This window comes from Barbus barbus, assembly GCF_936440315.1.
Source record: "Barbus barbus genome assembly, chromosome: 16".
Lineage (NCBI taxonomy): Eukaryota > Metazoa > Chordata > Actinopteri > Cypriniformes > Cyprinidae > Barbus > Barbus barbus.
In genome coordinates, this window is record NC_136744.1 from 20,412,583 (window position 1) to 20,440,579 (window position 27,997).

The 27,997-nt window shown below is 38.5% G+C and overlaps 2 protein-coding genes across 2 annotated transcripts; both read right to left on the reverse strand.

Annotated features, from left to right (window-relative positions):
• Positions 1 to 3,595: 3,595 nt before the first annotated feature.
• On the reverse strand, positions 3,596 to 7,487 carry LOC306882310 (delayed-rectifier potassium channel regulatory subunit KCNS3-like). Its single transcript, XM_079436849.1, has 2 exons — positions 7,242 to 7,487; positions 3,596 to 5,932 (listed from the first exon to the last, which is right to left on the reverse strand). Exon 2 carries the CDS (start codon positions 5,851 to 5,853, stop codon positions 4,345 to 4,347), a length of 1,509 nt encoding a protein of 502 aa, XP_079292975.1. The 5' UTR covers positions 5,854 to 5,932; positions 7,242 to 7,487; the 3' UTR covers positions 3,596 to 4,344.
• An 868-nt stretch (positions 7,488 to 8,355) lies between these two features.
• LOC306882292 (WD repeat-containing protein 35-like) lies at positions 8,356 to 27,629 on the reverse strand. The gene is made up of 29 exons (XM_079436825.1): positions 27,379 to 27,629; positions 27,045 to 27,162; positions 26,829 to 26,900; positions 26,669 to 26,761; positions 26,398 to 26,526; positions 25,404 to 25,537; positions 25,064 to 25,229; positions 24,829 to 24,977; positions 24,095 to 24,220; positions 23,833 to 24,018; positions 23,673 to 23,705; positions 23,260 to 23,316; positions 23,093 to 23,153; positions 22,110 to 22,254; positions 20,803 to 20,872; positions 20,443 to 20,496; positions 20,252 to 20,361; positions 19,943 to 20,159; positions 19,388 to 19,468; positions 18,983 to 19,119; positions 17,259 to 17,462; positions 16,249 to 16,395; positions 15,963 to 16,095; positions 15,756 to 15,866; positions 14,608 to 14,772; positions 14,316 to 14,456; positions 13,871 to 14,027; positions 10,047 to 10,287; positions 8,356 to 8,941 (listed from the first exon to the last, which is right to left on the reverse strand). Exons 1-29 carry the CDS (start codon positions 27,400 to 27,402, stop codon positions 8,791 to 8,793), a joined length of 3,612 nt encoding a protein of 1,203 aa, XP_079292951.1. The 5' UTR covers positions 27,403 to 27,629; the 3' UTR covers positions 8,356 to 8,790.
• Positions 27,630 to 27,997: the final 368 nt, after the last annotated feature.

Consider the following 27,997-nt stretch of genomic DNA (forward strand, 5'->3'; position numbering starts at 1 on the left):
TATTTTGTTAAGCATTCAAACAAGGAAATAAGATCAATACATATACATACTGTGGACAGGTGACCTCCAGTTGATGAGAACACTGTGAAGTGTAGAACCGTCCAGCTGAAGGCCAAAGGGGGAGATGGAACACTGGCCGAGTATGTGACCTCTTCAACATTCCAAATTCAATTCTAGAACTCCAGGTGATTGAACACGACATCACACCAGCCCAGCCAAAGATCATCATATCAGCCCTGCGGAACAGATGGGTCTGGCTTTCTTCAGGGACAGGCAATCTTCAGATTGTGAGAAACAGGAGCAGGTTCTGAGCTGTCAGCCCAAATCCGATTTTTGTGCAAATCCGATTGAAATCTGATCATATTTAGATAGTCTGAACAGCAACGAACTTCATGAAATCCGATTTGGGCAAATCCGTTTCGAGCTACACTCGTATGTGGTCTGGAATCCTATTCAAATCGCATTTCTGGAAATCCGTTTCAGTCTGACCGGTCAGATCGGATAGCGTAGTTTTCATGTCCTCACGCCACGTAAAATGTAAACACGTCAGACGTTTTTGCAGAAAACATGCTGAACATCTTTGCAGAAACAAGCTTGTGTCATTGCGAAGTGCAAGTCAAGCGGAAAAACACAATATAGGCCTACTGCTAGTATACGGATTTGGGCTGACAGTCTGAATGAGGCTTAGTACTGCTTCCGCAGGAGTTGGAATGCCGTCACTGGACCAGTTCCATTGATCAACAAGAAGATTGGTAATGTTGCTTTCAGGGTAGCTGTATTGATTTTGTCATGTCACAGATTTTATTGAATCGTTCAGTTTAGCTTATCGGTGCAATAGATAGCATGAACCACTTATGTTTATAATCTATTATACACGTTTTTGATCAGTATTATTATGCCGGTGTCAAAATAAACGTGCTGTCTTTTGTGAATAACTGTAAAAGTGACATTACTTTTCCAAATGGTTAGTGAGTCGAGTCACCATGTTGGCTTGTTCACTGTGATTCTTAGTGTACCTCAAAACTTCAAAACAAATCACCTCTCTGTTTTCCCCAAAGCTTCAGACACTTCTTTTCACAGCCTTTTAACTATTTTCATCCACTGGCACATGATTCCATCCAATTTCCCATGTGTGAGGTAAGAAAGAAGGGAAAGCAAGAGACGAGAGAAAAGGAGAGAGAGAGCAGGATGTGAACTGACCCATGTAGAGGAGGTGGTAAATTGCTTGAGACAGGAAGCATTGAAGATGTTATGCTTCCAAACTCACCTGTTACACATCTTTCGGCTGATGATTTATGCAACTGTTGGATTAATTATATGTTAAAAAGCAGTTTAATTGGACATTTATAGGTGCTGTTAAGCTGGTTTATCACCCGAGCAAACAAATAAGTTTTATGACCAGCCATCAACATAAGCAGCTAAAGGTAAAATGTGTGATTTTTGCGGTCTGTTTGAGCAGAGGTGCTTTGGCGAGGTAACCTTGTCAACTAAATTACTGACAAAAATGTTCATTGACATTGGGTTTTCTGATTAAATAAAGATGAGAGGAAAACTTCATGATATATAACAATTTTTAATTAAAACATACTCTTGATGAAAATGTCAAGGAGAAAATAACACTGCTAGATTATTGTATTAACAGTACACAAACAAAGTTTTTGAAGAAGAAGAGTGTAGAAACAATATTACTGTTTCAAATAATCTAATGTCATTGTCCTGCTTATGACTGGTTTCATCAAACTAAAATTAAACGCAGATTAAAATTGACTAAAATATTGACAAAATGTAATTTTACGTGTTCATATGTTTAGGGTCAGTAAGATTATTTAATTACTGACTTATTTACGTTTCTTTTTCTCATCAAGTCTGCATTTTTTTTAAATGCACTTTTAATTTTTTTTATATGTTTATGTTTATATTTATATATATAACTTTTGAACGGTATAGAGTATTTCTGGCACAAGACAAACCAAATATCTTTCTCCAAAAAACTGAAAATGGGGAGTCTAGAGAATTTCTTTTTGCAGTTGTGTTTGGTGGCATTGCACACCTCACTTCTGAAGAACTTCAGGTTTAAGTGCCATATTCATATGTGAGAACTCGCTGGTTTGTGGGTTTAGCTTGTGGGTGAAAACCTACATCCTAAACCACCAGCTCATATTGCAACAGAACAGAACAAAGATAACGTCAGAGGAACAGTGCTGTGATTGCATATATATTTTTGCAAACAACATGCTTAGGTTTGTGTGAGTTGTCCAAACCAATGGTTTGAACAAGAAATGTGACTCTTTGCGGTGGCCTCATATTTCTGGCTTGGAGGAGGGAGAGGAGTCACCCTGCCACAGTACACGGCATGTAATCAATTTCTAAAAGGAAATTATTTCTTGAAATCTTTTCCTATATACACACAAACAATAACCACTTCTCACTCTGTATTTTTCAAGCACTCTAATTACAAAATTACTAAAGCCCCAGTATAAATGTAAGAACGTGAATGAGAAGTGTAATGAAGGACATTTTTCTATTTCCAGTCACGTTCCCCTTGAAACTTGACTAAATCTCTTGAGTTTTCTGAAGCTGAAAGGGTCAGTTGCATCATTCGTGTAAATCATGAGACATTCAGGTCTGCCCCTAAACACTTGAGCACACAAGTGTGACATATTGATCAATGGGCACATCTCAAAAATAGACCGATCTATCCAAGTTAAAGCCACTTGCCAAATCTCGCTTGCTAATACAGCCTACTGACATAAATCACTTCAAAAAAATGAGAGAGGCAGCAAGATGGAGAGAGAATATGTTCCCTCCGTGCAGAGGACAGATAATAGCTGAACATGATGCTCAATAAGGCATTATTGATAATACACTAATGCAATAATGCAGAAGGCATTACTCATGAGTCATATGAGAGGGTGGGACAAACTAACTGTAAAGAAACACTCGATTAAAACGATTAAAATGTAAAAGATGTAAGCGACAGTTCACTTAAAAAATTATCTTTTACTTACTTTTACTATGTCATAGCTTTCTTCTGTGGGGAAAAAATAATTATATTTTGAAAAAAAACATTCATGCAGGTCTTTTCAGAATTGTTGTCAGTGAACTGAACTGAAGAGTTGGATCAATAAACGAATCGTTCCTTTGAGTCAGTTCTTTCCAAATCATGCTGATTCATTCACAAATCAGGATTCAACGTACTGACGTCAATTATGGTTCTCAAATTAATAGTCCACTGGAAGGAAAGACTTTCAAAAAAATAACAATTTTAGCCTGCTGACATAGTACAGCTTCAGCAGATTTAGAGAATAGTGCACAACTCCGATCAACTACTCCTCCGTTGTTTATTTACTTGTGTTTAAGCCCTTTATGAAGGCAGGCGTTTTTTTTTTTTTGTGGTCCCTATAAACTGCATTGTATTGAAAAGAGCTGTATCTTTTGTGTTTCACATCAAAATAACAGAATAGGAGTTTCAAAGGACATGGGGTTTTGTAGATAACATAATTTTCACTTCGGGGTGAACCATTTCTTTTAAGAACCTTCATCTCTCTAAAGAAACATGCAGTGATTTCAGAACAAAGAGCAGAGACTTAAATCTACTGTACATCAACACTTTATTCAACTGTAACACCTATTCCCTGCTTTCTTCTCTCCTTTCTCTTGTTGAAATATGCATGCACTCTTTCCGTCCTCCCCTCTCTGATGGACACATTAGGGAGGATGGTGTACACCAACATGCCATCGGAAGTCCAGCATTTTAGATGCTGTCATTGCCTATAAAACATTTAAGCATAGTTATTTTCCCACAGGCACTGCAGAAAGGCTTGTAATTAAATGAACAGCTTGTCCAAAGAATAATAAAAAAACACCTGTCAATCAGTGCTTTTAATTGGGTATAGAGCATCAATGTTACTGCTAGCCTGTTGTATAGATTAGTGTCCATAACAGGTTTTGATCCATAAATAATGGAAAGCTTGAGATATTTTCACCCTGAGAACTAAAGAGAAAAAGTGCTTTTGACTGATGGTCCAGGAGTTGCTCAGTAAGAAACAAGAGCCTTGAGTCTTAGGGTCCTGTAGTGTTTCCCTCAACATGTGCTGCAAATATAAGCAAGGAAGTTTATATTTGTTTCTTCTCACTCTATTCATTTGAGGTTGTGCATATTAGCATTTATGTCTGGTTTCCTATAATCTTGCCCTGCATAATTTAGCTCCAATCCTAATCAAACACACCTCATCAAGATCTTCAAGATCCCTTGAAAATCACAGGTAAGTGAGTTTGATCAAAGTTTGAGCTAAACTCTCCAGAGTAGTGGCCCTCCAAGACCAGATTCGAGGATCCCCTGATTTATGTTTCTTTGTCAGCCTGTGGCATCCCAGTAGGGCAGACAATTTCAACATCCTGAATGCTAGAAGCATCAGTGACGTTTCCCTCGCTTCCTGCGCTACTCTTGGAGGACGTGCTGCGCACCAGAGAAGTCATCTTTTGTCCGTAGAGGTCTCCTATGTAAAGAAAAGGCATGCTGAGATTTGGCAGTTTTTCATCCTCTGGTTGGAGCTGGTCGGACTCCACTAGGGCTTTCTGTCTCTGGTAATACTTGGAGAACTTGTTGAAGATGATGGTGATGGGAAGCGCGACTACAAGCAGGCCGCAAATGATGCACAAGGTGGCAATGAGTTTCCCGGCCAGCGTGACGGGATACGTGTCGCCGTATCCCACCGTGGTCATGCTGATCGTCGCCCACCACCAGCCCACCGGTATGGTCTGCAGTTCCGACTTTTCATCCTCCCTCTCCACAAAATAGATGAGCACTGAGAAAATGGAGATTCCTACGGAAAGGAAGAGGATGAGGAGTCCGACCTCATGGTAGCTGTGACGGAGCGTCGCCCCAAGCGAACGCAGCCCGACTGAATGCCGTGCTAGTTTGAGGATACGAAAGATACGCATGAGGCGCAGGATTTGCACGACCCTTCCTATGTTCTCCAGCTCCTCGCTTTCCTCAGCATCCATGGTTTCGAACACCAACGTGGCGTAAAATGGAACAATAGAGGCAAAATCAATTATGTTTAGAGCATTGCTTAGGAATTTGCACAAACATGGTGTGACAGCTAATCGTAGGACGAACTCGATAGAAAACCATAGGACGCAAAAGGTCTCGAGCACAGCAAACACTGGGTCCTCCACTTCTTTGTCATTACCGTCCACCTGTTGGAACTCAGGCATGCTATGAACACACATGGCTACGATACTCATCAGTACCACACTCAGCGAAAACACCGCTATTATTTTCGCTGAGCATGAGTATCCCGGGTTTTCCAGTTGCAGCCAGAGTTCCTTACGCCTCTCGGAGCACCAGGTGCCCTCAAACTTTTCCAGGTCTTTGTCAAACGCCGACAGTTCCTCCATAGATGAATCTAAGCTGTCCTGCAGCTGGTTCTGCAGGTCATCATCGTTTCCCCAGTCTTGATCTCCTGCGTACTCTTTCTGTTCTTGAAATCTGTTGCTGCAGCAAGCGTCCAGGTGAAGCTCCTTTATACCCCAGTATTCCAACTCCTGGCTGAAGCTAAACACACACAACTCTTCCATCAAGTGGATCTTTCCGGTATGATAGAAATTGAGCACGTAGCGGAAAAAACGTGGATTGCGGTCGAAATAATACTCGCGTTCGGCTGCTGCATAGTCGTCGCAAAGCTGGAGAATAGCAGCCTCTGAGCTGCAGTAGAGAAGTTGGGCCAGTCGCGTGTGGGGGAAGCGTTGGAGGACCACACGTTCCACTTGCTGCTTAAAGCCACCGACGTTGAGGTTGATGAAGCTCTCCTCGGGGCCTTGGCGGTGCAGGACCTGCCCATACACCATGATGGATGCCAGAACATGAAGAGGTAAGTGGGACAGTTGGGCTAAGCCGTTTTGGAGAGACTCAGCTATGGCTGCATGCCTATAATGGAGGAAAAGAAAAGCCTGCTTAGTACTGACCTGCTGCTATCAAAACAACAAATTCCTGCTCATCAAAAATGTCATCCTTTTTTTTCAGTACTCCTCGCCATAATTCACTGTACTGTACTCAACTGTATGACAAGACAAAAACTTAATCAGATTTAAATACGCAGACAGAAAGACAGACAGACAGCTAATCTATTATATAATGCATCTAACTGTAACAACTGTGATGGGATAAAAGCATTCTGGAACCCAAATCAGCCTTTATAGCTGCTAATAGATATTGATTTTGTACAGTGTCGTAAACAAAACCTCAGTAATCATTATGAACATTTTAACACAAACTCTGACTCTCTTTCCCAGCAGTAGCCTACTGCAGGGCACAAAGTCATGTCAAGATTTAAGGACATTCAGTGAACACGTGACAGTTCTGATGTGCAGTGCTTTTATAAAGTTTGAAAAATTTATATTTTTATTCAGAGATTAAACATTTACAATGGGGTCTAAAAGTCTGAGACTACTAGTGAAAATAATTGTAGTTTGCTTTTTAATTTAATTATTAAACTTTTAATTATTTTACTATTAAAAGTAAAAAAAAAAAAACATCTTGAACATCAACATCAAGTGAGAGGTTGAATTGAAAATAAAGATTGTTTTGCATTAAAAAAGATTAAATATTATAAAAAAGTCAGCATGTGTGTTTGATTTTCTGAAGTCTTTGTTTGTCCCTCTTTTGCTTTAATGGCAGCAGCATTAACTCAACAAGTTTGTGTAAAAACCGATGATCACGTTCTCCAGCATGATTTGAGAAACATCCAAAGAGCATCTTGTAATTAATGGAAACTGTCTGTACATAGTTGCATTATGAACGTCACAAATTGACTTATTTGATTAGTGACCTATAAATGGTGCAAAAACTTAAATATTTCTTCTTAAACGTCATATAATTTCCTTTTTCTTTTTAAATGTATTATTTCGAGCTTTAATTAAGATTTTCAACTTCAGATTTTCAAAACGCTTCAGACTTTTTCACACGTGTATGTAGACTTTGTAATCATTTAATTTGCAATCCTGAGATAGCAACAAAAGTAACAACAGAAAAACGGCATTCCCACTAGACCTCAAAACACCAAACTGTTAAATTTAGGAGCAACATCAAATTTCTAAATGACATGTTTAAGTTTCTGCAAGATGTAAGTCCGCGCGCTCTGCCTGATGGAACTCCAGCTCCAAGCACAGCACCGAAGTTAAGTTCAAAAGCAACACTGCGTAACCCACACTACACAGAAGCAAATGTCACAGTTTACCTGTTTTACTTTCTTTTCTGACCGCATCAGTGCACTGCAAAGACGTTCGGTGTGGATACTGCCATCTTCCAGCGCCTTCCTTGGTAGAGTCGAGCCCGGTGTGCGCTCGTTCGCAATGTTTGCCCCATGTCCCGCAGCAGACTCTGTCGGGTGGGTCACTTGGCACACAGTGTGCCGCTAACGCACTCGCGGTGCCTCTGGCCAGCTGCGCGTCCGTGCGTCACTGGCCCGTGGCAACTGAAACGCGCTTGCGCTTTGCGTTACAGGACGCGTCTCCACATGCTCCACGGAGGGACAATGATTGAGTGAAAAATAATCGGAGGACAGAGAGGTGAAATCAGGGCTAGAAACCACCCGTGAAGGCCGGTTAAAGGATTAGAAAATTAATAAAAGACTGAGATTAAAGATCTCTTGAGTTACTGCAGAGGAAGACAGCAGAGGTCGGATGGATTTTGTGAACAGAAAAGAAAAAGGCATATACTTAAAAGTTTGAGGGAAAAGAATCGTCGCTGCTTTTATGAGCATCAAGTGTGTAATTGTAGTAAATTATTTCAGGACGGGAGAATATCAGCATCAACATAGGCTACTACAGTTACTTTAAGGAGTGTGAAGTTATTATATCATGTAAAAAGCGAGTGGTTTATCAACACGTTCTTCAGTGAAAGTATTCCTCCCTGGCGCAGCACCTGTCGCACGTGCAGAGAGGAATTGACAGATGATGCCCTCTAGAGGCCGTCAAGAGTACGCCTTTTTAAAGTTACGCTTTAAAGTATGTTTTTTTTTTTAAAATATGTTCAACCTAAAAAAGAAAACTGGAAAGAAAAATAAACTGATCTTATCCAATAAAAACAATGCCGTCACTTATGCTCAGCGAAAACACAATAAATGCATCACGCATCTGATGCAACAAGTGTCATAATACAATCTGCCAGAATCATTATTAGTAGCCGACTCGAGAGCGACTGTAGAGGGCAGCAGTGCGTGACATACGAAAGATACCATCTCTAAAAGTTTCACTAGACAGGTGTCTACAATTAAATATGTAAATTCTCAATTCAAATCAGAACTGACAAAAGTGAACAGCAAAAGTCTGAGAGATATGAGGCATTTTTTTTAAGTCTTTTTGTAAATATAGGAACATTTATTTTAGATTACAAGGCAAATTTGTATTTATAGCTATTGTTCAATCAATGCTAAAATAACAGGATACACTGAATCCATTTCATTTTTCATAAATCATCATTCATAAACAATGTTTAACTAATTTTTATTTAAATTGTCGAATTGAGTGGAATGTGATGATTCATATAAGAATGTCTTTAAGACTGTTTTGTGCAGAATTTCGTTAGATAATGTAAAATACGTAATTATACACAAGTACATGAAAATGCCATATATATAAAAAAATTAAAAAAAATTCACGATACTTTGTTTGAACATTCAAACTACATATATTTTAAGCCTTCTACTCTTGTGGCAGAGATTGTGTCCCACAGTTAATCAAAAAGACTGACATTTGATGGAGCAAGTGCGAAAGAGATGGGAAAATCTATCCCACCGGGGAGTGACAGAGAGGACAGAATTTGTGTTGTGTGATCTCCTGCTCCACAGCACAGTGCTTACACACACTGCACATCCAGAACTGGTACTCCGATATCACTCTTCCTGTCACTATACAGGTGGGCAACTTGCCCTCCGGCCTGAGAAAGAAAGGAAATAATAAAAAGAGAGAGAAATTCATTCATCAAGTCAGAATGCATCATCTCACATGCTAGTTTAACACTATTTTACAAGCATAATTGGGATTGATATTTCACTGACTCGCATTTAAGTTTTGTGCTGATTACTAATCACCTTATTACTGGTGTAAATATTGTGGTATAATGGTAAATTATCTGGGCCAGATTCTGGCCCTTAAAATCACATAACTCTGTTATTAAAATAACTTTACTCTTTTACTCTAAAACTTTACCCTGTATTTGTGTGTGATGTGTATATGCCTCTCTGGGTTTTCCGGGAAAGATTGATAATAGACCGTTTCAATGAGAAAAAAAGAGACGGTATCGTTCAAAATTTGGGGGTCAGTAAGATTTTTTTTTGTAAAGAAATTAATACTTTTATTCAGCAATGATGCAGCAAGTGACAGTATAATGTTACAAAAAATAATTTAAAATAAATGCTGTTCTTATGAACTTTCTACTCAAAAACAAAAATATCACAGTAAAATTTCCACTAAAATATTTTGATAACATAATAAGAAATGTTACTTGGGCACCAAATCAGCATATTAGAATAATTTCTGAAGGATCATGTGACAATGAAAACTAGAGTAATGATGCTGAAAATCAGCTGTCATCACAGGAATGAATTACATTTTAAAATACATTCTGAACTCTAATTTTCTGAAAACAGGTATTTTAAACTGAAATAATATTTCACTATAATACTGTATTTTTAATCAAATAAATGTAGCCTCGGTAAGCATAAGTGGCTTCTTTCAAAAACAAAAAAACTTACTGACTCCAAACTTTTCAATAATCTTCCCACTGTTTTACTGCAGTTTACAGGAACTGTGCTGATGTAATATTTTGAATGGTCTGGAAATTTCTGATGTGCATGCTGACCCTTACGCCACTCATCTCACACTACTTTACACTTGCGTCACTGTGACCTCACAGCTCTGTCTACCAGCTGTAACGAAGGATCCGCCTCAGTTATCAGTTAAACGGGGCCTGAGAATGTTTCCAGTGGTTGTTCACTCTGTGAGGTTGTAAAGTACATCTGGCTGTTGCCCTCCTGTCTTACCCATCAGTGAGACTGTCTCGCTGGCTTTGCCGGGTGTCTCGAGGGCTGTGTTTGGTGAAGATCTCCAGGGCCAGGTCTTCATAAAGCTGCCTCTGATCTAGAGTCAGTGTTTCCAGAGACTCCAGCTTAATAAAGGCACGTGAGCAAGTACCAAATGCACAGTTGGCAGATGAGCAGATGGCCAGCAGAGAGTAAATCTCCACAGCAGGTATAATATCCTCATAGTCACGGAGATGGAGAGCTGAAATTAGAGAATAAAGCAATTATTGCAATTATTCACATTTGAAGAACAAAAGATTTTAATAAGAGACACCTTTGCTGCTCACTGAATGTTAATTTTCATACTGTACAATATAATGTTGTGATGCCTAAATTCACTTGTAGCCAAAATTATATAGAATTTTAATATTGGTCATTTATTGGTTATCTGTCATGACACAAAAATAATGATCAGTTAATTAATATATATTTTCAGAATTTTTATATCAGTGCATCCCTAACTTAAATAGATTTAATGAGAATGAGAATGAGAGAATGAGAATGAGCTTTATTGGCCAAGTATGTTTACACATACAAGGAATTTGTTGTAATGACAGAAGCTCCACAGTGCAACAGAAAGACAGCAACAGGACAGGACACAGATAATAAAAGAATAACAACAAATAACCAAATAGGCAATGCACAAAGCAGCAAAAACACAATATATAATATAGACAACTAGTATGTACAGGTCAAGTATGTGCAAATTAGGAATGAGAAAATAAAAATAAAATAAGTGAGTGTGGTGAATGGATAGTGTATTATAGTTGTGTGTTCCACGTTTATTGTTGAGTGTTCATGAGATGGATTGCCTGAGGGAAGAAACTGTTCCTGTGTCTGGTCATTCTGGTGCGCAGAGCTCTGTAGCGTCGGCCAGACGGTAACAGTTCAAAGAGGGAGTGTGCTGGGTGTGAGGGGTCCAGAGTGATTTTACCAGCCCTTTTGTTCACTCTGGATGAGTACAGTTCTTGGAGAGTGGGGAGGGTTGTACCAATTATTCGCTCGGCAGTCCGGACTACCCTCCGTAGTCTTCTGAGGTCAGATTTGGTAGCTGAGCTGAACCAGACAGTTATTGAAGTGCAGAGGATGGATTCAATGATGGCAGAGTAGAACTGTTTCAGCAGCTCCTGTGGCAGGTTGAACTTCCTCAGCTGGCGAAGAAAGTACAACCTCTGCTGGACCTTTCTGACAATGGAGTCTATGTGAATATCCCACTTCAGGTCCTGGGAGATGGTGGTGCCCAGGAATCTGAATGACTCCACTGCAGTCACAGTGCTGTTCATGATGGTGAGTGGGGGGAGAGCAGGGGGTTTCTCCTGAAGTCCATGATCATCTCCACAGTTTTTAGCGTGTTAAGCTCCAGGTTGTTAAGACTGCACCAGACAGCCAGCTCCTTAACCTCCTGTCTGTAAGTAGACTCGTCACCGTCCTGGATGAGGCCGATCAGTGTGGTGTCGTCTGCAAACTCCAGGAGCTTGACAGAGGGGTCTTTAGAGGTGCAGTCGTTGGTGTAGAGGGAGAAGAGCAGTGGGGAGAGAATGCAGCCCTGAGGAGCTCCAGTGCTGATGGTACGAGTGCTGGATGTGAATTTACCAAGCTTTACTAGCTGCTGTCTGTCTGTCAGGAAGCTGTTGATCCACTGGCAGACGGAGGTGGGGACGGAGAGCTGGGTTAGTTTATTTTGAAGGGTTTCCGTGATGGTGGTGTTAAAAGCGGAGCTGAAGTCCACAAACAGGATCCTCACATAAGTCCCTGGTCTGTCCAGATGCTGCAGGATGAAGTGCAGTCCCATATTGATAGCATCATCCACAGACTTGTTTGCTCTGTAGGCAAACTGCAGGGGGTCCAGTAAGGGTCCAGTGATGTCCTTCAGAGAAGCCAAAACCAGTCATGATTTCATGGCTACAGACGTTAGGGCCACAGGTCTGTAGTCATTAAGTCCAGTAATTTTGGGTTTCTTTGGGAGACGGGGATGATGGTGGAGCGTTTGAAGCATGAGGGGACTTCACACAGCTCCAGTGATCTGTTGAAGATCTGTGTGAAGATGGGGGCCAGCTGGTCAGCACAGATTTTTAGGCAGGCTGGTGACACACCGTCAGGGCCTGGTGCTTTCCTTCTTTTGTTCTTCGTGAAGACCTGGCACACATCTTCTTCGCTGATTTGAATTGTAGGTGTGGGGGAGTGGAGGGTTGCTGGAGGTGTTAATGGTTGTGTGGAGAGGTGTTCAGGACGGGTGTAGGGTGATCTTTCAAAACGACAATAGAACTCGTTCAAGTCGTCTGCCAGGTGTTGATTCTCCAGAGTGTTGGGGGATGGTGTCTTGTAACTGGTGATATCCTTCATTCCTATCCACACTGAAGCAGGATCACTGGAAGATAATTTTTTCCTTAGCTTGTCAGAATAATTCCTCTTTGCCACTCTGATCTCCTCTTCCACTGTGTATTTGGCCTGTTTGTACAAGACTTTATCCCCCTTTCTGTAAGCATCTTCTTTGGCCTGACGGAGCTGTCTGAGTTTTGCAGTGAACCATGGTTTGTCGTTGTTGTAGATTAGATGAGTCCTGTTAGGAATGCACATATCCTCATATCAGCGAGTTTCTGTAAAGCTGTGCTCATGTGAGCTTGCGGTGGAATGTAAACACTCACGAGAATGCACGAGCAGAACTCTCGCGGCGAATAGAACGGCTTGCAGTTAATTAAGAGCATTTCTAGATCTGAACAGCACATCTTCTTTAACACAGTTACATCTGTACACCACCTCTCATTGATGTAAAAGCACGTCCCGCCGCCGCGCGATTTCCCCGTTGATTCCACGTCCCGATCTGCTCTGATCAGCTGGTAATTAGGCAGATGTAGCACGCTGTCCGGTATGTCGCCATTCAGCCAGGTTTCCGTGAAACACAGAGCAGCAGAGTTAGAAAAATCCTTGTTTGTCCGGGAGAGCAGAAGGAGTTAATCCGTTTTGTTGGGTAGAGAGCGGAGATTCGCCAGATGGATGCTAGACAACGCCGTTCTAAATCCGCGCTGACGAAGCTTCACGAGTGCTCCGGCTCTCTTCCCCCTTCTGCGCCTCCTGTAGAGTTTGACCAGAGCAACAGCTCCGCCAACTACAATGTCCAGCAAAACGTCCGAAAAATCATCGAATGTTCAGCAGGTCATCCCTGGTAAAACTGATCGTATTTGAAAAACAAAAAACTGGAAAAACAAACAAAAACAGTACAAACACTGAAGAGCAACGCACAATAGACCATTTTAAGAACATTAAGAACATTTTAAGATTTTAATATTAGTATGCAATGCTAACTGAAAGACTGAAACATTAACCCACACACATACATGCATGTACACCTCTTTTGCAGGTGGTCCTGGATATGATTTAATCTGTGGTTTAAACATTTTGTCTAGACCTTCATGTAAGCAAACGTTTTTTGCGAGTGTGTATGTGTGGACTGAATGCTATAAAGTCTTCACTCCGAGTTTGTTTTTTCAGTTCAGGTAAGCGATTTAACACTTTGTTTGCGCAGACAAGGCCAAACATACCATGCATGCATGCATGCATGCATTCACACACACTCACACACACAGACAGATTGTCTCATAGATTCCTCTGAATAATTATTTGAACATTATCATTTTCAGGAAATGTATCATTTGGGGTGAACCTCAACAGATTGCACCTCAAAATTACAGAAAATTATTTTTAAATTTAAGTTTGAGTGACTAAATAATATAGTAATATTCTCCTAGCAAGTGTGTATATGCTATCACATGGGTTTTAAGTGTTACCTGTCCTCATGGCCGCGTCCACCTTGCCTTCGTACAGCTGTCTCTGTGCAAGCAGGAAGAAATGATAGGCCTCTGCCCCACGCCAGGCGTCATCCAGGATACGGCTGTCTGAAGACGACTCATCTTCCTCTAACAGCCCTGCTAATGCACTGGTAGCCTGAAATAAATCACACACACAAATTACCCACCACTAGGCTATAAATGAGCCCTTCATCACAAATGATTTCCTGCCCCTCTGATGCTGTCGGACTCGGAGTCAGGCTGCAGCTGCAGACCACAGCACCGATAGTTTCCAACTACCACAGCTGTGTGCAAAGATCACAAATGATAATAAATCTGTACTTGGTTAGACTTGTACTAAATCTAAACTACATCCAGCACCTGGAAACAAGTAACAGTAGTTCAGAATATGTACTTTATTAGGATGTGTGAACAGTTAGAGTACCTCTGATTTCTTGCCCTTGATTTTGCTTTGCTGGTAACTTTTGATCTGGGTGTGGAAGTTCTCCACCAGCAGGGCGGCGAGCACATACAACTTCTTCACTCGCAGTGGTCGTGTTCTCTTTTTCGCCTCTTCTTCTGCGATCTGAGGTGAAATAAAGTGAGTCATTAAAAATATTTTACGGTTACAAAATATCCTGACTTTAAATGTGAAGAGTGTACATTTTTGCAATTCCATCATCACTGGTTTCATCTCCACTGACAATGTTTTCTCATACAAGCTGATACTAACATACCTTAAACATGAGTTTGGCGGCATCCAGGAAGTGATGGGCTTTTCTGTAGAGCTCTACAGCCTCTAGAGTTTTGTTTTTCTCCAGCAGATGCGAGGCATATTTGGACAGCAGAGGCCCAATTTCCTTCATACTGTGGTCTTTGGCAAGTTCAACAGCTTTGTTCCACTGGAATGCGCATACAGTTAAAATGTATTTTTGCTGTTACATATTTGTCATATGCAAACATTGATCATAGACAGGTTTCATGAGCAGATGAGTGATGACGTTACAGCTGCATCTGGATCTTTGAGTAGAACTGATGAGCACTGTGATCTCTCTGAACCTCTCATTTAAACTAATGACAGAAGCATCATTCTCTCTAAATGGCCAAAAAAGCCAAAGAAAAGGCAATGAGTCAGAATGTATTCAGTGAAGAGAGGGAGAAAGTCTTTTGAGAAATGCATATTAAATAGGGCTGTCAAAGTCTTTAAAGCAGATAACGGATAATAATTATTTAATTCATTGTGATTTCTAAAGATTGATCAGAAATGTTGCATAAGTGTGTGTCTGTGTGTGCTGTTTTTCAGATCAGTACGTGTTGGATAAAATACCTTCTTTATTGAATAATTTGTTTAGAAATGATATCCAGAGAAGTTTAACAAATGTAAACCTTTATGCAGACTTTGTACAGTTGAATTAATTTAGGAAAGACTAAAAAAATATATTAAATATCACCTGCAAGACAAGTAAAGGACAGCATCATTTGTACAAGCGTGGCTCTTAGATAAACCTCTTAGATAAAATATATGTAGGAATTAATCCATAAAAGTGTCCAGAAAGTTACTTTATCTTATCTTATTTAATATTACTTAATTATTTTGTGTTTAGGTGTGAGAAATATATATTCTAAGTTGTCTATCAAATGAGACAAGAAAAGAGTACTGTTGTTCTTTGTCTTTATCTTTGTTCTGTGTCTTTTATTTTTTTTCTCTTGAAAAAGGATCCAGATGCTTTAACTACAATTAATCAGAATTACATTTTTAAATCAACTGACAACCCTAATACACTGTAATACTAATATAATTCATACAATTAATATATTATTAATACGTTATACCTATAACATTCATAAAATATCAAAACCATACAACAAGCGTATAAACACTCACCTGGTTTAGATTCACACAGGCATCCACGGCTGCTTTGGGCTGGTTACATTTCAGAAATGCACTGACGGCCTGTTCACACATTCCCACGGTAACAAACATCTGACCAACGTCCTGTACACACACAATAAAGCACAGTTCAAGCCATTGAGACAACCTGAACCAAACATTACAGCATGGTCTGTTTTGAAAGAATTAGAAAGCACCCACTGGTAGCAGTTTATGGTTTTCTGGTAGGGAGTTTGCAAGTCTCTCCAGACCATCATAGTCCTCCAGCATATAATAACATTCAGCCAGACGCTCCTGATTACGACCCTGAAGGTAATACTGCACTGCATTCAACCTGTGGAACACACACGCTTCAAGTCCCTCTGTCAAAACTTAAACAATACAATTTATCAACTTAAAAGCCTTTGTTTTAATGTCTTATGCCTAAATTAATGTATGACACTGAAACAGACTTTATACAACAGACACCCACACTTAAACAGCCTACCATTTCTGTCTGTCTGCAAAATAGTCTCCAATGGCATTGTAGGCCTGCTCCAGAAGAGCATCATCAGAGTCGCCTGATCCGGTCTTCAACAACTGCAGAACCCTGAACCAATCACCGAGCTTTATACGCAAATCTATCGCCAAATCCCTAGAAACCAGAGAGAAAGAGATGAAAGATGAGCATTCAAAAAAAATTGATTTCTGTTGCTTTTTCAATTTAGTTAATTTAAATGTTGACCATAATCGCATAAACAAAACTACAGATCCAAACCAACAGAGACACATTTGGAAATTGATTTGTTTTTGTCAAACTAAAAATCATCCATCCACATAGCTGATTTAATTTAGTACTCTATTAAATTAAAATATGGTCATTTCTTGTTGTATGCCAGAAGAAGGTAAAAAGCCAAAAATTTTATTTTAAAAAAAGTATATAATGTAGAAATGTAAATTTGTAATACAGTGTTAAAGTAAAGACTTCACCAGTAAAAAATGTACAGTGAACACTATATAATGTTGCACGGTGGTGCATGCGAGTTTGAATCCTGTTCAGTTCTATATTTTCAGTTTTATAACTATTTATGTACTACTATATTTCTTGACATTTTAAATTAGCTTTTAATTTTTATTTTCGTTTTAGCAATGTTATGTGCTTTTATCATTTTTATTAGTTTTGTAAATATTTCTATTTATCTTCAATTTATTTTTATTTCAGTTTCAGCTTTCTTTAAGCTTTTCATGTTATATTGATATATTCTTTTATTTTAGCTTCATTCAAATTCTTGAAACAGTAGTTTTAGCTAACAACAACTGTATATTTCAACTGAATTATTTAGAACAAATCAGATTAAAACATTGTTTAAAAGGTTGTGTGTACATTTTTTCTCAATTTAATCAAATTCATTTAACATTATTATTTTTGAAGTGAAGTGTTCTCGTCCACCAGATTTCACACAGAATATGAATCTCCTCAAGGTTTATGCATGACAGTATGCACAAGTCTGTGTGTACCTGCGGTCCATGTCCAGGTACATCCTCTCTGCCTCCTCAAACCTGCTGAAGTAAGCAGCTACCTCGGCTTGTTTCATGGCTTCACTCTGTAGGTTGCTCAGTCTCTTCACAAATTCAATGCCCTGGTAGTCTCTACAGCGCACAAACGCCTGTTCAGCCATCTTCAGATCCAGCTTCTGCAGCGCTGCTTCAGCCAACAGACGCCTGGAAGTGCATGCACAGATACAACTGACTGAATTTTCAACCGTCAAATAACAAAGGTCTGAAACTTCACACAGAAGACTTCAAATCCCGTAACTGAGATTACATGACACATAGTATATGATGCATTACCTCTGATTAAATTATTTGTTTGGAGTATTAGCATTTGAATCATTTTTGATCTCAACAAAGAGCAAACAGCATCCTAAATCTGGACATAAACAAAATGACACTGATAATCTATCAGCTGTATACAGCTAAATCTGTTTGACTGATGACACCCCGGACAGTTTTAGAGAACTGAGCCACAAAAGTGGCCAACGAGGGTGAAGTGACTCTTTTCATGCGCTCATGGAAAGCTAAGAAAAACTTTGACCTCTGACATGTTGGCATGTTAAGGATGAGCAAAATCAAACAACAGAGCCTTTGAGCTCTCACGCTCATATTAAAGCACACACACACACTAAAAGAGAGCTGACACAGCTCTTGTTTTCTTTACGCCATATTCCTGTAGGTTTCCTTCTCCAGTTCCCGTCTGAGAGTATTAACAGCAACTCACTTGAAAATTAACTAAAATGTGAATCTCCATTTCCTGTTCACATTTCACCCCAAAATCAAAGAAAAAAAACCCTACATTAAAAAAAAAAATTGATTAAAGACAACATAGCAAATACTAATATATAATTAATACGATTTAGCAAGATATAGTAATTAAAAATATATTTTTTTCTAGATTATGGGGTTAAACATGATCTGGATGTGGTTTTAACTGGTTTTGAGAGATTCACTTATAAATTATTCAATAAATGGTGAAATTGTAAAGAGTCCTGTCAATGTATGTTAGATCGCTGGGTTTACCTCCCTGCTTCTGTAGCAAGAGTCCAATTTCAAATTCCTCCTTGTGCTGTGAGAACTGACAGAGCCACTAAAACTCCAGTGGTTCACTAAATCAATAGAGCCACTCCAAGACTGCCATGCTTTATGACTACTGGTAACATCATTCTCTTTCATCTAGGTCTTAGATGATTTTTTTAAATGAACACAACCATAAATAATTGCACAGTAAAGTGCCTGTTTACATTACAGTTTATTTTATTCCAGTTTATCCAGGTTTCTCTTTCTTAAATGGCCAGCGAGGTACTGAAGGACAACGCTCTCCAGAAGCCAGAAGTGTGCTGTCTTATTGGTTTCATCTTGTCCTGTCAGTGCCAGGATCATCATTCAGATCATAAAACTGTACCTCACACTTCATTCAGACTATAAAACTGGACCTCATACTTTCCACTTCCAGAAAAACACACATTGCCATGTTGCACACTCTTAAATCTCTAAAATGTATAACAAACACAGTCCTGCTAAACACATACACAAATACACAATCCCACATAGTATGTTTTAAACACACTGTTCCATACTGCCTATGCCTATGCTTTCATTCATGTATTCCTCTTTCCGTGTGCAGGTATCCTTGAATAAATAACCAAACTGCCCCATTTATTGTGTGGAATTAGTGTTTGTCTCACCAGAGACGTGGATGTGGATTGTCCTCAATAAACTGAGAAGCATCTTCAATTCCAACCTTCTCAATAAGTGCCCTGCTGTCCCTCAGCGAGCGAATCTCGAAGTTTATTAAATAATCTTTATTTGGAACTTCTGGATCCTGAAAGATTATTATAATAAAAATTATATTCAGGGCTCTCAAAACTTGACAAATTAAGATAACATTTTAAAAATATATATATTATCATAATAATTTTATAGAAATAACAATTTAGCAGAGCACAGCTAATATATATAAGCTTTTATTTTAGAAGTTTGTTCATTTCCATTATAAGAAATCTCCATTTTAAAATTCACTGACATTCACAAGTTAAAAATAAATTCATGTTCAACTACGAATTGATTCATTTCAATATATTCCAACCAACCCTCATAATCTCATCCAAAAGAACAGATTTGATCTCCAGATCCTCAAAGTGGCAGATGAAGCCAGACGTTTGAATTGGTTCCTGTGTTCAAAACACAACCAACACACATAAGAGCTTGTCAGGGGAATGCTCACACTAACACTGCTGCAAATTAAAACAACTGAAGTAACAGATTTTTAAAATGAGTTCAAACTGATTAATTATGAATGTACATATATTTATTATTTGTGTGAATATTGCTTATAATGTGTGAACTGGACCTGTAAACTACCTTCTACCTTTCTGTGCATGAAGAAAAAAGCCCTGCTGTATCTCTGCAGTGGGTGGTCTGATCTACAAGCCATGTGCTGTGTGATTTACTGAAGCTGGCATGTGAGTTTGTTTCAAAACGGCAGCACTTCCTGAACCCTGTATACTTAAGAGTGCAGTAGCTCTGACAAAACTGTCACCCTTTCTTTCTTTCTTTCCATTTATGTGTTTTTTCAGTCATCCTGTTTTCCCATGCCACAACACTCGACATATATGCAGATATGAACACGTAACTCTATGTCTCACCTCAGGGTCCAGATTTCTAAAGACATACATTCTGGTTTTCTCCATCATGGAGAACAGATCTGGGTTGTCATTAGCCCATTTCATATCCCAGACATCCTTGCGCTCGAATTTAGATGGGTCTTCAGCTGTGGACCCACCTTCTGCATCCCCTGACGAAGCCTGTGTCTCTACATCCAAAAACGTCAACACGCCCGTAATGTCTATAATTGCCAGCCGGCTAGAAAAATACAATTATTTTAAAACAAACTCTCACTGCACAAGCAGGAAAAAGGAGCGAATAGTCTAACACTGGAGAGAGATATATCAGACCTGGAGTTACAATTGAGGCACAGCTGATACGGTCTGGAGGTAAGGGAATATTTCTGCAGGAGGCTGATGTTGGGCAGGCTGTATCTCTGTAGGATACCAGACTCACGGCCCTGCGGACATCACAACCACATATCAGTCACGCAGAAACTTTGAAATGAAAAAGCATGTGTCCTTGTGTAAATTAGACGTACCACAATAAGCATTCTGTCTGATGCTTTAATGCAGCAGATCGGGTCTCTGGTGGCCTGAAACAAACAAAAAAACAAACATCTCACTGTCATGACCCTTTTCTCAAAGCTGTCACATGAAAAAGTGGACTGCAGTCTCCATACTTCTTGTAAATACAAGTTTAGATGACATTTGGATCACTTAGAAGCGTCTTTTGTGACCGATGTCACATAAAGATATGTGGATCAAGGAAAACATAGCACAAATATAAAATAATACATAAACAGACTAGCTGAGCAGTGTTTTATGACAGCTTTTCCCACTAATCCTCTCACGAGAGGCTGAGAGAGCCACAGGTAAGTGTCTGTGCTGAGTGTACTCACTGTGAAGGCTTTGGCAAAGTTCAGTGTCCCATCCGATGTTCCGCTTGGACTGTCATCGATGTGATAAACCCTAGAGAAAAGAGTCAGCAAGACAGAGTGAAAAGAGACAGTGTGCAGGTAAAGTGAGGAAGAATAAGCAAGAGAGGCAATGCCTCAGTGTATTTCTATCGTGTGGAAGGGAAAAAGAACACTGGATCCCGTTCCAGTCTGTGTGGGTCGCAGGATTCCATCACACAGCCATGAACAGAACTTTTCCAAAGAGTTGCTGTCAGCGAGCACACCCTCACACTATCCTGATAGACAGACAGGCAGACAGGCCTGCCCACAGACTGTACACCTCAATAAGGAACATCACTTCATCTGATGAAAGCTTCCATATTACACAGAGCTGCTACTTTAATTTAGCCACTGAGTCTGAGACATGGGACAAAGCATGTACAACAAATACAAATGCAGCTTGACTCTGAAATAAATCTTAATGTTAATTCATATTAAATTATAAAAAATTATTATCAAAATTATGACGATCACTATGTCCTCTTTTTATACTTAGCATAAAATAAAACGATTACTACATTTAATACTTGTGTATTTGTTGTTGACTGACAATGTTGACTGGCAGGCATAGAAAAATTGGAAATAAATTAATACATTCATTGAGCAAGCATGCATTAAATTGATCAAAAGTGGAAAACTTTTATATGTTTTTATAGAGCCATTATATGTTTATAACAATATTTACATCTATTCACCAAAAATTCCTGGAAAACAAATGAACCACAGTCTCCACAAAAATACTGTTTTATGCAGCACAAGAAACATTTCTTATTATTATCAATGTTAAAAACAATCTAACACTGATAATAATAAGAAATGTTTCTTGAGTACCAATTTTGCACACAAGAATGATTTCTGTCGAGACTAGGGTAATGGTGCAGAAAATTCACAGGGATGAAATATATATTTAAATATAAAAGAGTTATTATAAATTGCAATAATATATCACAATATTCATGTTTTACTGTATTTCTGATCAAATAAATGCAGCCATTGTGAGCATAAGAGATTCAAATGCATGAAAAATCTTACCGATCCCAAACTTTTAAATGATAAAAGATGGTAAAAGAGCTCTTGGATTTCATCAAAAATATCTTAACTTGTGTTCCGAAGACGAATGAAGGTCTTACAGGTTTGTAACGACATGAGGGTGAGTAATTAATGACATAATTTTTATTTTTGGGTGAACTGTCCCTTTAAATCCCTCTTTAAGCACTGGTGACCCACTACTGGTGACCTTTAACCCTCACCTCTCTCGACCTTCCTTTCTTGTCTTGGCGACCTGGTTGATTTCAAGAGCAGTGAGTTTCTTGGCAACACGATACTGCCAAACGTAAAACGCTTGCTTAGATGCAGAAATCACGTGAGTCTTCGTCATAGTGACAAACAGGGGGTCTGTGGCAGCAAACAGAGAGCAAAAAAATTGTGAAAGAACAGCTAGTATGTATTCATTTCACTTTGTGGAAAGTGAAGAATGAGAAATTCCTTTAACCAGTTACATCATTGTTAAAAAAATAAATAAATCAGGTAACAATCTATACATCAAAGCTATCTGTTGAAGGTTTGAGCGATTTCAAAGGCTGTTGAAAATCACACAAACCTTTATTCAGAGCAGAATTCAAGGACAGATTTCACCTATAAATATGTTTTTCTATGAGTAACTACAGATTCTGTTGTGTGTTGCCGTTCCAACTCTAAAATATGTCCAGAGAGATCAGGGTGAATGTCTGGAAAAGATCTGCTCTCCCAACCAGGGGAGGAATTTAGCGGGATGCCTATAGGAGTGACAGGAAAGGAGCCGGGATTCCCACCGCAGCTTTCACACGGTGTATGTTGGTGTTACACCATTACAAACACAAGCAGTCTGCTTGCTTATCATCAAAGCAACTGTTCTAAATTACATATATGCCTATCAAGTCTAGGGCTAATTCAGGCCTTAATTAAACCAAAAACGACAAAATGAGAAATAATCAAAAAATTTATGGCTCTTGTTACTAATACACATCTCTCTGGAATGCTTGATTCTGCATAACGACCGTTAAAATGTATAACGGACTGTTGTCCCAGGAAAAATTAGCTCAAATAATAAAATAATTTCAACAAAAATGTGCATTTATATATTTATTTGCTTCTGGGTCTTCATAACCCTTGCTTAGAGTTTATTTTGCAATAATGACCTGCTGAATCTGCATGATCCCTTACATATAGAAACAGTGCAAAATGTTTTACCCACCAATGTCAATATATTTAGAGTCCTGTGGGGTTCCAATGGAGTTACACAACACCAGAGCATACTGTGGACAAAGGACAGACAGGCATCTCTTTACTGCATGGGTACACATCATTAAACAGCATCACGGAAATATCTGAGAGGCTTTTTTTTGCTGATGTTCATAATACCTTTCTCCTCTTAGACCGATCCTTTGAGGTGTTTTGATTGGACAGCTCATTAAATGCCTGTGGTAAAGCGGTTGTATCTGGTGCTTAAAAACAGCTTTCTCAGTTTTAATGCAATTCAATTCTACATTAAAATAAATATTGTCTTTCTGCTGTCCTCTGTCCTACTGAACATAGCCCTGGTTCAGATTTGCTATTAGTTGTTTAGTTCTCATTTTGTAAAATATCATGATACAATCAAATCTGTATGTTCTGTATGTGTATTTGATCAGGTTTCTCATGGTCTATGAAAACAGCTACAGTCATGTATTATTGTTAAATCTCTCCTGTCTGTAACTTTCTGGTGTCTGTGATCAGAGTGCATATGGAAATATTTCATAGCTTTTTAGTACATTGGAAAATAAGAGGTATCTTACCGTAGCTGATCCATCCTCAGTGTCAGTGTCCTCCTGAAAAAATAAATAAACAGAATTTCATCAAATCACAGATATGACTTGATTTGATTAAAAACAATATTCTAACTTACAATATCCCTCTTCATCAGAAAAAAGGCTGAACAGCTTCCTGTTTTAGTACCTGTGGATGTGTGTCGTCCGCTTTGGTGGCCAAAATGCAAAAATCTCCACAGGTGGTGATGGACATGAGACTCTTGACGTATTTTACAAACTTCTCATTATTCTTAGTGTCCCAGAACACCACACTGTACTCCAGCCTATCAGGCCGTGTGTATGCATACACCACTGTGTTACTGCAGTAACCCCACTAGAGACAGAGTAAGATGTTATTTCAGAGACGAAAAAAAAAAATCTCTTATAGCCATTATTTACAGCTAAATTACCTTGTAATCTGGCCGAATGTTAGCAAAGTAAATGTAAGAATCTACAGCTAGGCCAATTCGGAGTCCTCCACCTTCCCATGATACAGCAGTCATCTGCTTGCCCGGAACCTTCAGAGTCCGCAAGTGCTAGACACGTGATGACATCAGACACAAGTGCATCAACTGTAACATTCTAATTAAAAAGTTTGGGGTGAGTATGATTTTTTTTTTTTTTTTTTTTTGAAGCAAATAATACTTTTATTTAGAAAGAATGCATTAAATAGATCAAAAGATACAGTAAAGACATTTCTAATGTTACAAAAAAAAATTATTTCTATCTCAAATAAATGCTGTTCAAACTTCCTAGTCATCAAACAATCCTGAAAAAGGTATCACAGTTTCCACGAAAATATTGTGGAAACATTGCTAATAATAAAAAATGTTTCTTGAGCAACAAATCAGCATATTAAAATGATTTCTGAAGGATCATGTGACACTGAAGACTGGAGCAACGGCTTCCGAAAATTCAGCTTTGCCATCACAGGAATAAATTACATTGTAAAATAAATTAAAATAGAAAATATTTGTAATAATCTTTCAAAATATTGCTGTTTTTACTGTACTCTTAAGATACTTTTTTCAAAAACATTACAAAAGTCTTACCGACCCCAAACTTGCGAACAATTGTGTATAACAAGATATATTATCTTTGTAGAACTTGAAATGTATGAAGCATGTGTGTGATCAGTACGCACCTCTCCAAACGGTGTGTAGAACTGAACAACATTCATGTCTTTCTCTGCTCCGCTGTTTCTGAGTGATCCTGCTATAGCTAGAACACTGCCACAGTGATTCCACTGGATACTGGCCACATGCCACATACCCGTCTCGATAATCACAGGACCTGCACACACAATCTTACTCAGATCTGCACTAGAATGTATGTCACTTAGCATGCACAAAGAGAGTTAAAGAAATGCATAAACTCACTGTCATCACTCTCGTGCCTCATCACTTGGCAGTGCCCGTTAGTGAAGCAAACAGCTAGGCAGGGGCAGTCCGGCTCGAGATACCCCTCTGTGCCGGGGTACCAGTAAATACCTGCTATACTGAGGGCACCTGTTGCATTAGCCAAACAACTCATGGTCATCTTCATCTGGGCACAAACACACACAATAAGAACAAATTTGTGTTTTTAACAGCAGTACTACTCAAACTAACTGGATAAAAGTGGAAAACTTCCTCAGGACCCCCAGAGTAAAACTAGTAGAAGTAGCTGACTAAAGACACAATGATGAACAGAGAGTGTTTCCAGCATCTCAGCACTCACAATGAAGTTTCCCTGGTTGTCGTAGATGTGGATTTCTCCATTGGCCATCCCAAACAGCAGGATCTTACTGTCTGGAGACCAGGCCACGTGTGCCAACTGGGTCCCCTTAAGTTCTTTACCCCAGATTCTGTTTCCTGCAAGATCACAAAGCAAAACAAACACACACATTTATATTCACACAAATAAAATGCAGAAGTATGAAAAGTCTAAACTATATAATAAAACAACAAACACCTATATATTGATGGATTTGTTGCTTTTTAATAAAAAAAAATGAAAACACACCAGGTGAATAGAGTAAAAAAAAAATAGATATAACCACACTTCCCCAGTTGATTGATTACATTAAGAATAGCAAATTTTGTATTACAAGTTTTCTTAACTGTTATGTTTATATATGCAAATGATAAATTGTCTATTTAAATATGTTCTAATTTGTATGCATTTCCAGAACAGAAATCTTAACATTAGACAAGCCAGGTTTAAAATTCTTGTTTGATTTTGTTGACATATTAGAGTTTAATTTTTTTTTTTAGGGGATTTTGTATATCTCTTTTTATCATTCCTTAAATAAAACATACTGTCAACAGCCAGAAAAATAATTCAGGAATAAAAGTCTTTAGGAATAAAATGTTGCATAAAAAAACAAATGCTATATGAACAAACCTCTCTTTAAAAAACTTCAGAATATAATCTATTGAAAGTGAGCGCCACTGAAGTGGAGATTTCTGGCTCAGTGCAGGAGAAAAAAAAAACTAATTTTGAGACAATGGCCTTTAAAGATATGTAGAGATACACAAATAAATAAAGTGCATGTAAGTCTAATTTAAGTCTTGTTTTGTGCATTTAAGTGTATTTTGGATGTTGTCTTAAACAAAGCTATGAAACACAAAAGCACAAATTTGTCCAGTGTATAAAAAAAGGGGTTGTCTGTAGTGTTTTGACTTAAAAATAAGAAAATAAATAATTATTATAAAAACAGTCCTGTGCTCACCATCCACTGAGCCCACAATCACAGCACCATCCTCGTACACAATACAGATCTTCAGACCATCAGCATTCCAGCTCATGCTCCTCACCACAGATTTGTTCCTGTTATTAATCATTTCTTCATACCATGAACCTGTTTGACACACAAAATCACAAAAAAAAGTGTAACACACGGTTGCACATGCACACATAAAAACACTGCATTAACAGATTGGAGTTTTATATTCATTAAATATTACAATATTTTCTATATGGTGTGTTAAGGGACTGTGTACCTTTGTAAAGCATCCAGACAATAATGAGCCCATTCTGGTCACTGGTGGTCAGTTTCTGGTATTGTTCATTCCAAGTCACAACCTGCACTGCACCTGCATAGCAAAATGAAAACTCAAGAGTCAGTACACACAAACACTAACACAAACTGAGCTTTCTTACCACTGTGTCCCTCCAGTGTTTGATTCATTGAAAGGTTGCTGGGAGCTGCCAAGCCTTTCAGTTTGGCATCATCTAAGAAAAATAAATGTCCTTAACTATTGGTTGATTGATAGATTTCATTCAAAGTCCTATGTTGAATATACAGAAGTAAACCATTCACATTGGTATTCATATTTTGTCTGTCCATATAGAAATACTGGCAGTTCAGGTTCCCACCTGTATAAGTCTCAAGTTTGAGAACTTTTAAAAGTCCATCCTCTCCTCCACAGGCGATAAAACCCTGGTCTTTATTCCAAGACACACACTTTAAAACGGTATTGTTTGGAATCGCAATCTGAAGACACACAACAAAGCCAGCGGCCCTGATAAACAAGTTGCATACCCAGAAACAGCTGTCATTGTCATTAAAAACGCCTTTTTAAGAAAAGCAACAGCAAACCTGAAAAACAAACCCGCGTTTATTTGGAGAAAAAAAAATCATATAACGTTAGCAGTAATATTCTTATAATGCTAGCAGTTATACAGTTATAATTCAATATTTCACGATTACCTTCTTACTGAGATATATAAACATCTTTGCTTTAGCTTAGCTTGCTAGCCTGCCTCAGCGTTATGAACCAATTTTCTCTCGTTTTTTAGGGGGATGCAAAAGGTTTTTGGGTCTCGGTGACTTTTTTCGATTTAAGCGTTGTCTTCTTTTAAATGAAATGTTTAGTAAATCCGTTCTTCAAGGCATTTGAATTTTCGGTGTATGTTCCATGCATGTATGCTGCAGTAAAACGGTTTGCTTGGTTTCTAGGTAACCAAAACCCGGAAATGATGTTTGATTAAAGCGTTCATGGTATTTGTAGTTCAAATTCTCTATAATCACTTTATAGTACACATTTTTTTAACTAAATCATTGGTAATAATATTATTTAAATGAATTTCAAATTAATTATAAAATTTGCCTATCTGAACGAATTTTTAGGCATAATTATAATTATGGGTAGCTAGATTATTTGTTATTATTGTTCCTTTCTCTTGGAACATGCAACACAACTCCTTGTTCAGGCTCTTGTTCTGTCCAGACTTGACTATTGCAATTCTCTCTTGGCAGGTCTTCCAGCCAATTCTATTAAACCTCTAAAATTAATCCAAAATGCCGCTGCAAGATTAATCTTTAATGA

Bases quoted from the DNA above. Each gene is read 5' to 3' on its own strand.
- LOC306882310 (XM_079436849.1), bottom strand. From the start codon at position 5,853: ATGGTGTATGGGCAGGTCCTGCACCGCCAAGGCCCCGAGGAGAGCTTC.
- LOC306882292 (XM_079436825.1), bottom strand. From the start codon at position 27,402: ATGTTTATATATCTCAGTAAGAAG. The intron at 20,160-20,251 runs GTCTGATATATC...GTATTTTTCTAG, and splicing joins TGCCTCAATTGTAACTCCAG to CCGGCTGGCAATTATAGACA. The intron at 10,288-13,870 runs GTAACACTTAAA...CTCTAATTTCAG, and splicing joins GGACGCGGCCATGAGGACAG to CTCTCCATCTCCGTGACTAT.